Source organism: Ranitomeya imitator, chromosome 10 (genome assembly GCF_032444005.1).
Source record: "Ranitomeya imitator isolate aRanImi1 chromosome 10, aRanImi1.pri, whole genome shotgun sequence".
NCBI classification, from domain to species: Eukaryota; Metazoa; Chordata; class Amphibia; order Anura; family Dendrobatidae; genus Ranitomeya; species Ranitomeya imitator.
Genome location: NC_091291.1, coordinates 68,396,862 through 68,414,166, shown reverse-complemented (window position 1 = coordinate 68,414,166; position 17,305 = coordinate 68,396,862). Strand labels below are relative to the sequence as shown.

At 41.9% G+C, this 17,305-nt stretch overlaps 1 protein-coding gene across 2 annotated transcripts in view; it reads right to left on the bottom strand.

Moving 5' to 3' along the window:
- Positions 1 to 5,142: 5,142 nt before the first annotated feature.
- The window catches only part of ISOC2 (isochorismatase domain containing 2), a 241,972-nt gene continuing 229,809 nt past the window's right edge, over positions 5,143 to 17,305 (bottom strand). For both annotated transcript variants that reach the window (XM_069740720.1, XM_069740721.1), the window contains exon 6: positions 5,143 to 5,449. In XM_069740720.1, coding sequence (XP_069596821.1) covers positions 5,369 to 5,449 — 81 coding nt within the window. In that variant the 3' untranslated portion in view covers positions 5,143 to 5,368. The remainder of the gene's footprint in view (positions 5,450 to 17,305) is intronic.

Below are 17,305 nucleotides of genomic sequence, written 5' to 3'. Positions count from 1 at the left end.
TCATGTGGACTATTCAGATGCAGGTCTTATTGCAGCCTGGGAGAGACTGGAACAAACCTACGGCAGCTCAGAAGCCATCGAATGTGCTTTACTTAAAAGACTGCAAACCTTCCCAAAGATAACTAACAAGGACAATAGAAAACTTCAAGATCTGAGCGACCTGCTAAAGGAAATAGAATTAGCAAAATTAGACCCACGTTTCTCAGGACTGAGTTACCTAGATACTGCTCATGGCGTTAATCCAATAGTGTCCAAGTTGCCACATGGTATGCAGGATAAATGGGCAGACCACGGCTCACGGTATAAAAGGCAGCATGATGTGTCCTTCCCCCCTTTTCACATTTTTCCAGGTTCATCAGTGACCAAGCTCGGAAGAAGAATGATCCCAGCTTCAACTTCACTGAGCCTACTCCACCAGCATCATCATCATCTAGAAGGTAAAGTTATATGAAAAAGTTTGGGTACCCCTATTAATCTTAAGCTTAATTTTTTATAAAATTGGTTTTTTTGCAACAGCTATTTCAGTTTCATATATCTAATAACTGTTGGACACAGTAATGTTTCTGCCTTGAAATGAGGTTTATTGTACTAACAGAAAATGTGCAATCTGCATTCAAACAAAATTTGACAGGTGCATAAGTATGGGCACCCTTATCATTTTCTTGTTTTAAATACTCCTACCTACTTTTTAGTGACTTACTAAAGCACTTTTTTTGGTTTTCTAACCTCATTGAGCTTTGAACTTCATAGCCAGGTGTATGTAATCATGCGAAAAGCTACTTAAAGTGGCCACTTGCAAGTTGTTCTCCTGTTTGAATCTCCTCTGAAGAGTGGCATCATGGGCTCCTCAAAACAACTGTCTAGTGATCTGAAAACAAACATTATTCAACATAGTTGTTCAAGGGAAGGATACAAAAACTGTCTCAGAGATTTAGTCTGTCAATTTCCACTGTGAGGAACATAGTAAGGAAATGGAAGAACACAGGTACAGTTCTTGTTAAGGCCAGAAGTGGCAGGCCAAGAAAAACATCAGAAAAGCAGAGAAGAAGAATGGTGAGATCAGTCAAGGACAATCCTCAGACCACCTCCAGAGACCTGCAGCATCAACTTGCTGCAGATGGTGTCACTGTGCATCGGTCAACTATCCAACGCACTTTGCACAAGGAGAAGCTGTATGGGAGAGTGATGCGAAAGAAGCCGTTTCTGCAAGAACGCCACAAACAGAGTCGGCTGAGGTATGCAAAAGCACATTTGGAGAAGCCAATTTCTTTTTGGAAGAAGGTCCTGTGGACTGATGAAACCAAAATTGAGTTGTTTGGTCATACAAAAAGGCATTATGCATGGCGGCCAAAAAACACAGCATTCCAAGAAAAACACTTGCTACCCACATTAAAATTTGGTAGAGGTTCCTTCATGCTTTGGGGCTGTGTGGCCAATGCCGGCATCGGGAATCTTGTTAAAGTTGAGGGAAGCATGGATTCCTCTCAGTATCAGCAGATTCTTGACAATAATGAATGAATCAGTGACAAAGTTGAAGTTACGAAGGGGATGGATCTTTCAGCAAGACAATGATCCAAAACACCGCTCCAAATCTACTCAGGCATTCATGCGGAGGAACAATTGCACTGTTCTGGAATGGCCATCCCAGTCCCCAGACCTGAATATCATTGAACATCTGTGGGATCATTTGAAGAGGGCTGTCCATGCTCGGCGACCATCAAACTGAACTGGAATTGTTTTGTAAAGAGGAATGGTCAAAAATATCTTCATCCAGGAACCAGGAACTCGTTAAAAGCTACAGGAAGAGACTAGAGGCTGCTATTTTTGCAAAAGGAAGATCTACTAAATATTAATGTCACTTTTCTGGTGGGGTGCCCACTACTATGCACCTGTAAAATTTAGTTTGAATGCAGATTGCACTTTTTCTGTTAGTACAATAAACCTCATTTCAAGGCAGAAACATTACTGTGTCCAACAGTTATTAGATATATGAAACTGAAATAGCTGTTGCAAAAAAAACAATTTTTATAAAAAATTAAGCTTAAGATTAATAGGGGTGCCCACATTTTTTCATATAACTGTATGATAACATTGCCAAACGTAGAGATTCAAGAAACACAGTATCCGTGAGAAAGACTGATGTTCCACTTACTATACCTGCCTTCACTAAAACAAATAATGTTGCTCCTAAAGTCATGGACAGTATGGACAGTAACCGTATGTGCCCTATCCACAAAAGGCCTCACCCACTTAAAGAATGCCGTGGATTCAGAGCAAGGACTTTGCAGGAGCGTAAACATACCCTCAAGGAGCTTGGGATATGTTATAAGTGTTGCACCTCCTCAAACCACCTCGCTAAGGACTGTAAGGATGCCATTAAGTGCACTGAATGCAGCAGTGATAAACACATCACAGCCATGCATCCCACACCAGCTCCACACAACTCACAACCTTCTGCAGCATCCAACCCTGCTCAAAAGCATGGCAGAGAGCCACAAGTCCCTGACCCAACTGCAACTGCTGTTTACTCCTCATGTACTGAGGTATGTGGAGAAGGGATTGTTCCTAAATGCTGTGCCAAGGTATGTCTGTCGAGAAGGACAACCTGACAAGGCCTCCAAAATGTACGCCATAATAGACGAGCAAAGTAACCGATCTCTAGCAAGGCCCAAATTCTTTGAGATCTTCGACATAAAGGAACAAACGACTCCATACATCCTCAACACCTTCTCTGGTCGTATTGAGACTTCTGGCAGGAGAGCCTCTGGGTACATAGTCTCTTCAATCAAGGGAAACATGCATGTACCCTTGCCAACCTTAATTGAATGTGACCAGATATCTGACAACAGGGAGGAGATTCCCACTCTGGAAGCCGCGCTTCATCATTGCCACTTAAGGCACCTGACTAATGAAATTCCTCCTCTGGACACGAATGCTGATATTCTAATCTTACTCGGGAGGGACATTCTGAAGGTCCACAAGGTGCGCCAACAATGCAACGGCCCAGATGATGCTCCATACGCCAAAAGACTCGACCTAGGCTGGGTAATCGTGGGCGATGTATGTCTGGATAGGAGTCACTCGGCATCCGAAGTCAACGCCTATAAAACGTATGTGCTCCAAAATGGTCGTGCAACTCACTTTAAGCCATGCCCTCATCACTACGAAGTGAAAGAAAGGTTCTCTAATTACATCCAGGAGCCTGACATCATTCCCACTCCCTACGGCGATGACTTAGGAAGAACAGTGTTTCACACAACAAAAGATGACAACAAAGTCGCCTTATCCATAGAAGACAAGGAGTTTCTTAAAATCATGGACAGTGGATTCTTCAAAAATGAATCTGACCGCTGGGTTGCTCCCTTACCCTTCAAGGCTTCAAGGACCAGGCTTCCTAACAACAGAGAACAGGCCTTATCTAGATTCATTAAGGAACAAGCCTGGAATGAAGGAACATTTCATAGCTTTTATGGACAAGATATTTCACAATGATCACGCAGAGCCAGCTCCACCATTGCAAGCTGATGAAGAATGCTGGTATCTACCTTCCTTTGGAGTGTATCATCCAAGAAACCCGAAACAAATCAGAGTGGTGTTCGATTCAAGCGCCAAACATGACGGCGTATCTCTGAATGACGTTCTCCTCACTGGTCCGAACCTGACTAATAACCTGGTGGGAGTGCTCATGAGATTCAGAAAGGAACAGGTCGCCATTACCGCCGACATCAAACAAATGTTCCATTGTTTCATCGTGCAACAAGATCACAGAAATTATCTCCGTTTTCTATGGCACCGAGACAACGACACCAACAAGGAAATGGTCGAATACCGCATGAAGGTGCACGTGTTCGGAAACAGTCCTTCTCCTGCAGTCGCTACATACGGCCTACGTAGGACCACCTCCGATGGTGCAGCAGAGTTCGGGAAGGATGCCCAACAGTTAGTTGAAAAGGACTTCTATGTGGACGACGGTCTTAAATCCCTGCCCACAGAGGAAGAAGCCACAGATCTGCTCAAACGGACACAAGGTATGCTTTCTAAAGCTCATTTAAGATTGCATAAAATTGCCTCCAATAGTGCTGTTGTCATGAAGGCCTTTCACCCTAATGATCACGCTGCAGAATTTAGGGACTTGAATCTAGGCCCAGACCATCCACCAGTACAGAGAAGCCTAGACCTGAGGTGGAACTTGCTAAAGGACTCCTTCAGCTTTCAGGTTAGTGGTGCAAAAAAACCATTTACTAAGCGTGGGGTTCTGTCAGTGGTGAACAGTCTATATGATCCATTGGGGTTTGTCACACCCCTGACTATACAAGGCAAGCTCCTGCTGAGACAACTTTCAGAGTGCATTAAGGACTGGGATATACCACTTCCTGCTGACAAACAACTAAAGTGGAAGTCGTGGAGAGAATCTCTTTGCGCCTTGGATAAGATCCACATACCACTTTGTTACTCTCCGGCATCCCTAACTACGAGTCAAAGGAAAGAGATTCATGTATTCGCTGATGCCTCCAATGAAGCTATTGCCGCTGTCACTTACTTGAAGGTTGTAGACTCTAACAATGAAGCCCATGTTGGATTTCTGTTTGGAAAGGCTAAACTGGCTCCTAAACCCGAGCACACCATACCCAGACTCGAGCTTTGTGGGGCGGTACAAGCCTCATGAGCCACATCTCATCCACGTATATCGGTGGCAGAATACTCCTCCTGTACCAGTTATGACTTGTATTGTTTAAGATTATTGTACTTGATTTTATTATGTATACCCCTCCTTACATGTAAAGCGCCATGGAATAAATGGCGCTATAATAATAAATAATAAAATATATGATTCTTTGCACAACAGGATGTATACTAACAACAAATGGCATTTGTAAAAACTATTGGCTAGTGTAAACATGACGAACAGTTGCCTTAAAAATCATAGTTATTGGCAGTACATTGCACTGTGAAGCAGGTAATGTGCTGCAGAGAAAAGTGATATTGATAAGGATTGTAGTGCATTATCTTCATAGAGGTGCCGCCGGCCACTTTAATCAGGTCATTAAATGTCTCCTGAAGAATGTGAGTACTAAAACCTAAATCACAGATTGTGAGCAGAACACCAGCTCTCCAGCCAAACAGTTAATATATTACATGAAATGAATATCAAGAAAGTGATTTATGTCAAATTCTCCAAGAAAACAGATAAAAGCCATTAGAAAATAATTTGTTTCTATGCTCTACATGCTAAATAATCACTGAGATATAAAGCATATGTAGTTACAAATATAATCAAATTAAACATTTTCATTAAAACATTTTATGGGATTTATTAAAAGTTGATTCTTGCTTCAATCACATTGTTCTGACAAGTCAATGCACAACTTTAAGTGAAGAGAGGACTCTGATTTTGGAAAAGAGACAAAATTCCACTGTCAGGAGCAGGATCCTTAATAATCTTTTGAACCTGGAAAACAAAATGAAAAATTCATGTGTTGGTGAGAAATTAAAGGTCATTAATGTTCAGTAATCCAAGGAAACTGTAGGAGAGATCAGCGCAAAATAGGGTCTTATCTGAGAAATATAGTGAGCTTGCACAACGTTCAGGATCTCTCGCAGAAAATTCCTAAGAATTCTGGACATTTTCTGCAAGAAATCCGCAAGAAAACCGCATGCGCTTTTGCCGCGGTTTTGACGCGTTTTTGCCACGGTTTTGACGCGTTTTTTTCCGGACACTTCGCAATGCATTTTGGAGTGGGAAATCCGCAAAAAAAAAACGGAAAATTAATGAACATGCTGCGGTTATTACCGCGATGCATTTTTTTCGTGGAAAAAACCGCATCATGTGCACAAAACATGCAGAATTCATTCTAAATGATGGGATGCTTATTGTATGCGTTTTTTGCCGTTTTATGGTGTTTTTATCGGGAAAAACCGCAAAAAAACGCGAAAAAAACGCAACGTGTGCACAAAGCCTCACACTCAGATTAAACTTACCTGTTTAATCTGTAAAAACAGTGAATAGTGTAAAATCAGCTGCAGCAGATCCACGGGTCAGCCAGTGACCATCAGACATCAATATGTAGGAAGGAGTTAGTGGATAGTCTCTGTGCTGCCGACAGGATTTAAGACATATATCCCAGTGTAGTAAAATAAGATGATGGTTTATTTCGACATGTTTTGAAGTACAAAGTTACTTCTTCTTCAGGAAAAAAACAGATGTCCATGTGGTTTTTCCTGAAGAAGTAACCTTGTACTTTGAAACGCGTCAAAATAAACCATCATCTTATTTTACTACACTGGGATATATGTCTTAAATCCTGTCGGCATCGCAGAGACTATCCACTAACTCCTTCCTATCTATCAATTCAGTAATAAAAGACTTTCAATTAACTAACTTCTATAAGGAAATCTGAACTGGTAATAGCAGCCAATCTCATTTCAGCTGTACTTTTTCCGCTTTGAAAGGCTATCAGCTGCACCACACAAATATTTAGTGTTTATTAGGCCAGGGGGTAATAACACTGTGTTACAAAGGTTTTGTACCTCGGACAATTTTGAGTTTATCTGATAGATTTTTTTCATGCTGATTTCAGAAATGACTTCAGATTTTTTCTATCACGTAAGGTTTTTGAGAAATGATACGAAACATTATAATATTCTGTTATAATTCTAAAAACTCATATATGAACTTTTTCTGAAACAGTATATTCTACAGCTTGGATATACCAAGTATTGTTGTTTTATTTGTGAGTGGGACAGTAATGCATGAGAAATGCACTATTTCAGAAAGGACTGGCCACTCCACGAAAACCAGGTTGCTGGACAGAAGAATGATAAACATAATCCTCTCGCTGATCCAGCAAAGATATTTCTTCCTCCTTTGCATATTAAACTTGTGCTTATGAAGAATTTTGTCAAAGCAATTAACAAACAATCAAAAGCCTTTTCTTACTTGCGACAGAAATTTCCAAGAATAAGTGATGCAAACATTAGAGAAGGTATTTTTATTGGCCCACAGATCAGAGATATAATGAATGACAGTAGTTTTGATGGTCTTTTGCAAAGCGCTGTACAAGTGGCATGGAGAGCCTTTAAAGATGTGACCTTCAACTTTCTTGGCAACAGCAGGGCACCGAACTTTGAACAACTCGTGGACAACGTGCTCACAGCATATCATTTGATGACATGCAATATGTCACTAAAAATGCATTTTCTACATTCTCACTTGGTCTTTTTTCCAGCCAATCTTGGTGCCGTTAGCGATGAACACGGTGAAAGATTTCACAAAGACATTGCGCTGATGGAGAAAAGGTACCAGGGAAAGTGGAGTACGTCACTGCTGGCCGACTATTTCTGGAATCTTATTCGAGAAGCATCTGACGCGGATTATAAACGAAAGTTGTCTGCAAAACACTTTTGAACAATTGCTTTTGCTACTGACATCGATGCACATGTATGTAGTTTCTCGGACGTCATAATGTAGACTGTAAACTGTTGTTTCTTAACCCCGTACTGCCAGCTGACAGAATAGTACATCAACTGGCAGTATCCCGCACTTTGAGGTGGGCTCCGGCGGTGAGCCCACCTGAAAGCCACGACATGTCAGCTGTTTTTAACAGTTGACATGTGCCTGCAATAGACGCGAGCAGAATCGTGATCTGCCAACGCCTATTAAGTAGTTAAATGCCGCTGTCAAACTCTGACAGCGGGCATTTAAATGCACTTCCGGATGCCAGTCTGAAAATACGCGCAGCGGCAACCCCGTCACGTGATCGGGGGTCATTACTGCATTGCCATCACAACCAGAGGTCTCCTCAAGACCTCTATAGTTGTTGATGGCAGACTGCTATGAGCTCCACCTTGTGGTCGGTGCTCATAGCAAGCCTGTGATTCTACTGTATAGGGGTGATCTGAGTATCACCTCTGTGTAGCAGAGGCGATCGTGCTATGGCAGCTTCTAGCCTGCCAAAAGTAAAAAAAAAAGTGTTTAAAAATATAAAAAAAACATAAAAGTTCAAATCACCACCTTTCCCCCCAATCAAAATAAAACAATAAAAAAAAAATCAAACCTACTCATATTTGGTATCCCCGCGTTCATAATCGCCTGATCTATCGATAAAAAAAAGAATTAACATTATCGCGAAACCCTGTAGCGAAAAAAAAAATCAAAACGCCAGAATTACATTTTTTTGGTCGCCGCAACATTGCATTAAAATGCAATAAGAGTCAATCAAAAGAACGTATCTGCACAAACATGGTATCATTAAAAACGTAAAAAAACTGTAAAAATAAAAAAGTTATGGCTCTGGAAAAAAGGGGAGCGAAAATGAAAAATCGTAAAAAAACTCCGGTCATGAAGGGGTTAAAACCCTTACGTGATACAGACTTTTGGAGCACATATTCGTGTTCAGCCTATCAAAATCTATACGATACAATAAAATTTTCTCAGGGGACAAGAACTTCCCTGAAATTTGTTGCACAGTGTAATCACTATCTCAAATAAATAAAATAATACATCAGCTATGTGGACGACATAGTCATGGTGTGGGAAAATACTCAGGAGTCATTCGATAACTTCGATGATTACCTTAACCCTTCCAACACCGTGAATATGTCCTTCACATCCAAAATTGGGGGTCTATCATTATAATTTTTGGATGTCCGTGTCGAAATTAAAGATGATGCCATTTGTACTACAGTCTATCAAAAACCATCTTCTACCAATTCCATGATGCATTTTGACATTTTTCATCCATTTTATACAAAGCAATCCTTGCCCTACAGCCAATTCCTTAGATTAAAAAGAATCAATAATACTAGTGAAGGATTCGCTAAACAATCGGCTGAATTATATGAAAGATTCAGAGACAGAGGGTATCCGGATGCATTAGAAAGAACCAAATGTGAATCTTTGAGCATGAATCAGTATGAGAAGAAAAATAACAAAAAAGAAAAGAGATTCGTTTTTTGTTTCCATGTTTTGTCCCAATTCTATCCGTGCTATTATCAGAAAAAACTGGCATATTTTAGAGCGTGATAAAGAACTTGCAGAAATTATTTCTAGAGGTCCACTGATTTCATGTAAACATAGTACCAGCTTAACCCCTTAAGCCCCGAGGGTGGTTTGCACATTAATGACCGGGCCAATTTTTACAATTCTGACCACTGTCCCTTTATGAGGTTATAACTCTGGAACGCTTCAACGGATCTTGGCGATTCTGACACTGTTTTCTCGTGACGTATTGTACTTCATGTTAGTGGTAAAATTTATTCGATATAACTTGCGTTTATTTGTGAAAAAAACAGAAATTTGGCGAAAATTTTGAAAATTTCGCAATTTTCCAACTTTGAATTTTTATACCCTTAAATCACAGAGATATGTCATGCAAAATACTTAATAAGTAACATTTCCCACATGTCTACTTTACATCAGCACAATTTTGGAAACAAAATTTTTTTTTGTTAGGGAGTTATAAGGGTTAAAAGTTGACCAGCAATTTCTCATTTTTGCAACACCATTTTTTTTTTAGGGACCACATCTCATTTGAAGTCATTTTGAGGGGTCTATATGATAGAAAATACCCAAGTGTGACACCATTCTAAAAACTGCACCCCTCAAGGTGCTCAAAACCACATTCAAGAAGTTTATTAACCCTTCAGGTGTTTTACAGGAATTTTTGGAATGTTTAAATAAAAATAAACATTTAACTTTTTTTCACACAAAATTTATTTCAGCTCCAATTTGTTTTATTTTACCAAGGGTAACAGGAGAAAATGGACCCCAAAAGTTGTTGTACAATTTGTCCTGAGTACGTTGATACCCCATATGTGGGGATAAACCACTGTTTGGGCGCATGGCAAAGCTCGGAAGGAAAAGAGCGCCATTTGACTTTTCAATGCAAAATTGACTGGAATTGAGATGGGACGCCATGTTGCGTTTGGAGAGCCCCTGATGTGCCTAAACATTGAAACCCCCCACAAGTGACACCATTTTGGAAAGTAGACCTCTTTTAGGAACTTATCTAGATGTGTGGTGAGCACTTTGACCCACCAAGTGCTTCATAGAAGTTTATAACGCAGAGCCGTAAAAATAAAAAATCATATTTTTTCACAAAAATGATCTTTTTACCCCAATTTTTTATTTTCCCAAGGGTAAGAGAAGAAATTAGACCACAAAATATGTTGTGCAATTTGTCCTGAGTACGCTGATACCCGATATGTGGGTGTAAACCATTGTTTGGGCGCATGGCAGAGCTCGGAAGGGAAGGAGTGCCATTTGACTTTTCAATGCAAAATTGACTGGAATTGAGATGGGACGCCATGTTGCGTTTGGAGAGCCCCTGATGTGCCTAAACATTGAAACCCCCCAAAAGTGACACCATTTTGGAAAGTAGACCCCCTAAGGAACTTATCTAGATGTGTTTTGAGAGCTTTGAACCCCCAAGTTTTCACTACAGTTTATAACGCAGAGCCGTGAAAATAAAAATTCTTTTTTTTTTTCACAAAAATGATTTTTTAGTCCCCAGTTTTGTATTTTCACAAGGGTAACAGGATAAATTGGACCCCAAAAGTTGTTGTCCAATTTGTCCTGAGTACGCTGATACCCCATATGTGGGGGGAAGCACTGTTTGGGCGCATGGCAGAGCTCGGAAGGGAAGGAGCGCCATTTGGAATACAGACTTAGATGGATTGGTCTGCAGGCGTCACGTTGCATTTGCAGAGCCCCTGATGTACCCAAACAGTAGAAACCCCCCACAAGTGACCCCATATTGGAAACTAGACCCCCCAAGGAACTTATCTAGATGTGTTGTGAGAACTTTGAACCCCCAAGTGTTTCACTGCAGTTTACAACGCAGAGCCGCAAAAATAAAAAAAATCTTATTTTTCCCACAAAAATGATTTTTAGCCCCCCACATTTTTATTTTCCCAAGGATAACAAGAGAACTTGGACCCCAAAAGTTGTTGTCCAATTTGTCCTGAGTACGCTGATACCCCATATGTTGGGGTAAACCCCTGTTTGGGCGCACCGGAGAGCTCGGAAGGGAAGGAGCACTGTTTTACTTTTTCAACGCAGAATTGGCTGGAATTGAGATCGGACGCCATGTCGCGTTTGGAGAGCCCCTGATGTGCCTGAACAGTGGAAACTCCCCAATTCTACCTGAAACCCTAACCCTAATACACCCCTAACCCTAATCCCAACGGTAACCCTAATCACACCCCTAACCCTGACACACCCCTAATTCTAATCCCAACCCTAATCCCAACCGTAAATATAATCCAAACCCTAACCCTAACTTTAGCCCCAACCCTAACCCTAACTTTAGCCCCAACCCTAACCCTAACTTTAGCTCCAACCCTAACCCCAACCCTAACCCTAGCCCTAGCCCCAACCCTAACCCCAACCCTAGCCCCAATCCTAGCCCCAACCCTAGCCCCAACCCTAGCCCCAACCCTAGCCCTAACCCTAGCCCTAACCCTAGCCCCAACCCTAACGCTAGCCCTAACCCTAGCCCTGATGGGAAAATGGAAATAAATACATTTTTTTAATTTTATTATTTTTCCCTAACTAAGGGGGTGATGAAGGGGGGTTTGATTTACTTTTATAGCGTTTTTTATATCGGATTTTTATGATTGGCAGCCGTCACACACTAAAATACGCTTTTTTTTATAGCAAAAAAGTTTTTGCGTCTCCACATTTTGAGACCTATAATTTTTCCATATTTTGGTCCACAGAGTCATGTGAGGTCTTGTTTTTTGCGGGATGAGTTGACGTTTTTATTGGTAACATTTTTGGACACGTGACAGTTTTTGATCACTTTTTATTCCAATTTTTGTGAGGCAGAATGACCAAAAATCAGCTATTCATGAATTTCTTTTGGGGGATTCGTTTATACCGTTCCGCGTTTGGTAAAGTGGATGAAGCAGTTTTATTCGTCGGGTCAGTACGATTACAGCGATACCTCATTTATATCATTTTTTTATGTTTTGGCGCTTTTATACGATAAAAGCTATTTTATAGAAAAAATAATTATTTTGGCATCGCTTTATTCTCAGGACTATAACTCTTATTTTTTTGCTTATTAGGCTTTGTGGCGGCTCGTTTTTTGCGGGACAAGATGACGTTTTCAGTGGTATCATGGTTATTTATATCCATCTTTTTGATCGCGTGTTATTCCACTTTTTGTTCGGCGGTATGATAATAAAGCGTTGTTTTTTGGCTCGTTTTTTTTCTTTCTTACGGTGTTCACTGAAGGGGTTAACTAGTGGGACAGTTTTATAGGTCGGGTCGTTACGGACGCGGCGATACTAAATATGTGTACATTTATTGTTTTTTTTTTTTTTTTTAGATAAAGAAATGTATTTATGGGAATAATTTTTTATTTATTTATTTATTTATTTAGTAATTTTTTATTTTTTTTTACACATGTGGAAATTTTTTTTTTAACTTTTTTACTTTGTCCCAGTGGGGGGACATCACAGATCGCCGATCTTACAGTTTGCACAGCACTCTGTAAGATCGGCGATCTCATTCATCGCTGCAGCGTTACCAAGTGCCTGCAGGCGACCCGGAAGTGCTCCCTGCAGGACCCGGATGCAGCCCCGTGGCCATTTTGGATCCGGGGACTGCAGGGAGAAGACGCTCGGTACACGGTGAGTACATCACCGTGTACCGATCGTCTCAGGGAAGCCCGCAGGGAGCCCCCTCCCTGCGCGATGCTTCCCTGTACCGCCGGCACATCGCGATCATGTTTGATCGCGGTGTGCCGGGGGTTAATGTGCCGGGAGCGGTCCGTGACCGCTCCTGGCACATAGTGCCGGATGTCAGCTGCGATAGTCAGCTGACACCCGGCCGCGATCGGCCGCGCTCCCCCCGTGAGCGCGGCCGATCGCATATGACGTACTATCCCGTCACTGGGAATTAAGTCCCAGGGCACCTCGACGGGATAGAACGTCATATGGGATTAAGGGGTTAAAAGAGATTTTAGTGCACAACCATAATAAAATAGAATGTAATGATTGGTTGGGGTTGAGAGTCCCAAAAGGTAACCATAAGTGTGGTCATTGTCCTTTTTGTAGATACCACATCACGGGTCACTGTTTACAAATTGGGGGTGTCTCACATTGTGTTTTTTACTTTATTTCATGTAAAACTGATTTTGCTGTGTATGTAATCTTCTGCCCATGCAGACATCGGCGGTGAAATCATCCCCACCGGTCAGAGCTGCAGTTCCCAAGCTGTCAAAAGACAGCATGAGTGCTCAGCTGTGATCGGAGGTATAAAGTTTACCTCCGATCAATGGTATCAGCTGATGGGACTACTGCTCTCATCATCCAAAACCTGCTGCCACTAATAACAGCAAAAGCAGTAGTGGCGGATTGGAGAATTCATCAGCTGCTCCTGCGCTGTAAATAATAAAAAAAAAACGTCATGGGCTCACAGCTGGGGACTGCAACCATCAGCTGTCAGCTTCAGCAAGGCTAGTTATCAAGAATAGAGGGGTCCCCACATCGTATTTTTTAATTATTTAAATAAATAATTTTAAAAAACGGCGTGGGGTCCTGTTGTGAATTCCGCTCTTGGGCTCCCTCAGGTGGTTGTAAGTGGCACTTTTGTGAGTTCTGCTCTTGGGCTCCCTCCGGTGGTTTTAAGTGGTATGGCTGCTCCTTGGATTTAGTAGTCTGCAGCTGCTTCCACTAATTGTCTTTCTGCCCGGCTTTTATTCCTGGCTCTTCCCTTCAGCTAGTGCCACTCGTCAATGTTTCCTGGCTGGATTCACATCTCGGCTTGAATTTCCCTGGTTTCCTGACCAGCTCAGCAAGATAAGTCCTGGCTTTGCTCATTTCAGTCCACATGTTGTGGACTTATTGTTCTGTGCATTTTATATTTTGTCCAGCTTGTCAGTGTGGATTATTTCTGTTAGCTGGAAGCTCTGGGAAGCAGATTTACCCTCCACACCTTTAGTCAGGTGTGGAGATTTTTGTAAACTCTGTGTGGATTGTTTTGTAGTTTTAATCCTGACCGCACAGTAGCCTTTCCTGTCCTATCTATCAAGCTAGACTGGCCTCCTATGCTAAAATCTGATTTCATTTCTGCGTATGTTATTTTCCCCTCCTCTCACCGTCAATATTTGTGGGGGGCTATCTTTCCTTTGGGGATTTTCTCTGAGGCAAGATAGGTTTCCTGTTTCCATCTTTAGGGGAAGTTAGATCTTAGGCTGTGCCGAGGGGTCTAGGGAGCGTCAGGTACCCCCAACGGCTATTTTTAGTTGCGCTGCTAGGTTCAGGGTTTGCGGTCAGTACAGATACCACCTCCTTCAGAGCTTGTCTCATGTTGTTCCTAAACCACCAGATCATAACAGGGTCCCCTGTATTTTTGTTAACCAGCCAGACAAAATTCACAGCTGGGAGAGAGCTTTTCTCACGGTGCTAGCGCGATCTCACCGAGTTCACCGCAGTTCATCCCGGCTAGGAATGGAGCCTCAGTGACGTCACCGCTAGTCACTGAGGCTTCGCAGCTGTTCATACACCGGTGGTTCTTAGCTTAGATGGTCACAACTTGACACCATCCAGGTTGAAAACTAGTTAACCCCCAGACCCCAGACATGGATTACAGTGTGGGACAGAACGATGGACAGGTATAGTATATTATTGTTTTATTATTTTTGGTTTATTACAGCAGAACGAGGGCTTAGGTGGAATTAGGCAAGTTCATAAGTATGGCTTGAGATTATTAATGGAGTCTGTGTCACTCTTTCAATTAGAGGACTTTATTCTTGGTGTCTGTTTTCTTACAATGTGACTATGGGGTTAGTAATGGAGGCGTCTTATTGACACCTCTACATTACTAATTTCGGGGTTGATGTCACCTGACTGTGACATCAACCCCCCAACTATCACCCCACTTGCCACCGCTATAGGGCAAGTAGGAAGAGACGGGCAAAGCACCAGAATTGGCGCATCTAATAGATGTGCATTTTCTGGTTTTTTTCTGGCTGCTATTTTTAGGCTGGGGGGCAATATCCATGGCCCATTACAAGTCTGAGAACACCAGCCCCCAGCTGTTTGCTTTAGCAATGTTGGTTGTCAAAAATGGGGGGGACCCCACACCGTTTTTTTTTTTTTACAATATTAATTTAAATGATTACAAAATATGGCGTGGGGACCCCTCTATTCTTGATAACTAGCCTTGCTGAAGCTAACAGCTAAGGGTTGCAGCCTCCAGCTGTGAGTTTTGTCTGGCTGGTTAAAAAATACAGGGGAACCCACACCAGGTTTTTTTTTAATTATTTATTTACAGTACAGGAGCAACAGATGAATACTCCCATCCGTCGCTCCTGCTCTCGCTGTTACTAGCAGCAGGTGTTGGATGATGGGAGCAGTTGTCCCATCAGCTGACACCAGTGACAGGAGCTAAACTTTATACCTCCGATCACAGCTGAGCACTCCTGCTGTCTTTTGACAGCGTGAGAACTGCGGCTCTCTGACCAGTGGGGATGATTTCACCGCCGATCAGAAGTGGTGTTTGCTGCACTGTCATGCACATTACAGGGCAGCAAACACTGGATGTTCAGCCCCCCATTCAAGTGAAAGGGGTCCGGATCCGGGTATGTGTCCGGGTACTGTTTTGGTACCCGAAGCTGAACTTTTTGTAACTGTTCAGCCAAACCCGACGGACCCAAACATCCAGGTGTCCGCCCAACTCTAATCTTGTACCCACAGGTGCTTCATGGAATTTTGAAACATTGGACCATGCAAATGAAAAATTACTTTTTGTCCCCATTTTCACAAAGGTAACAGGAAATAATGTCAGACAATGTCTCCTGAGTATGGCTATGCCCTATATGTAATTGAAAACTACTTTTTAGGTACAGTGCAAAGCTCACAAGGGAAGGAGCGATGTATCGGAGTGGAGCTATGCCTGGAATGGTTTGAGGGTGCATAGTCACTTTGGTAGAGACTATGAGGTGTCAAGACAGCATTATCCCCCATAAGTGTCCACATTTTACAAACTAAACCCCTGAATGAAATCATCCAGGGGTGCAGTGAGCAAATTCACAGCACTCAATGGTATAAATTTAGTGAAGTAAAAAAATACATTTTTAACACTATAATGTCGTTTTAGCCCCAGATTTAACATTTTCACAAGGGAAAATAGGTAAAAATTACCACATAATAAGTTACACAATTTCTCGTGAATGAGGCAATACTCCATTTGTGGCTGCAAAATATTGTTTGGCCACTTGGTAGGACTTGGGAGGGAAAGAGAGCTATTTGACACCTGGAGAACAATATTTCATAGAATAATTTGCAGACTCCAAATACAGAGCGACTAAGAGCCAGAAGAGCAGAATCCCCTTCATCAAATGACCCCAATTTGGAAATTATAATTGCTAAATTGCTAATTGAAAATGCACATATGCCATTGTAGTGCCCAGTACATTATGCCCAGCTCATGTTTCTGAAGATATACACCCCATAAATTAAGGAGTCTTTCCTCGCTATAGTAATTTCAAACATGTGGACGCTAACTGTAATGTAGGGACATTGCGGTGCTCAGGAGGAGGGGACATTAGGATTTGGTAGTGCAGATTTCGCTGATTTTTTATAACATTGGGGTTTCCAGGTAAATATACAAAATACGTGACTAATAAAAGCCCCGATGGATCCATTCACTAATGAGGCAGCAGAGTTAACCTGGACCGTGTGCGGCTTCTATTCAGCGGTATCCGGCTTTTAAGAAGTGCACAAAATTGTGGCAGACCTCGCTTTTCTGCACACCTAGAAAGATGGAAAAGGCAGGACCTTCGGCTAGACGGTGTCCTCAGTGCCTCCATCTGCCTCATTATAGAAAACCAGTTAATGAACCCATTTCTGCGTCCGAGTGGCAAACATTTTTATTGGTACACTTTTAATTTTATTTAAAAGGTTGTCCACTACAATGTGTAGCAGGCAGATCGATTTATATTTTGGAAATAAGACTTTGTTCAAAAAAATTTTGGCTCTGAGGAGGTGGCAGATTGCCACGAAATGCGTAGGCACAATAAAGCTTTTAAGAACATTTCCATCGTTGTGTGGTCACCGTGAGCACAAGAAACCCGGTCTTCTTCTTCCTTCTTTGTGACATTGGTATCCACGGGAGTCTGCAGCGACCACTGTTTCCTCTCATATCCTGCAAGAGGTTGTGACCTTTCACAACCTGTAAAGGTGAGTGCACCTACCATGTGTTGTCATCCAAATTATCACTTTTATCGCCCTATGTGCGCTCTCTTTCCTTAATTTCAGATTGTTCAAATACTTTGCATTTTCAAATGTGTCTGTG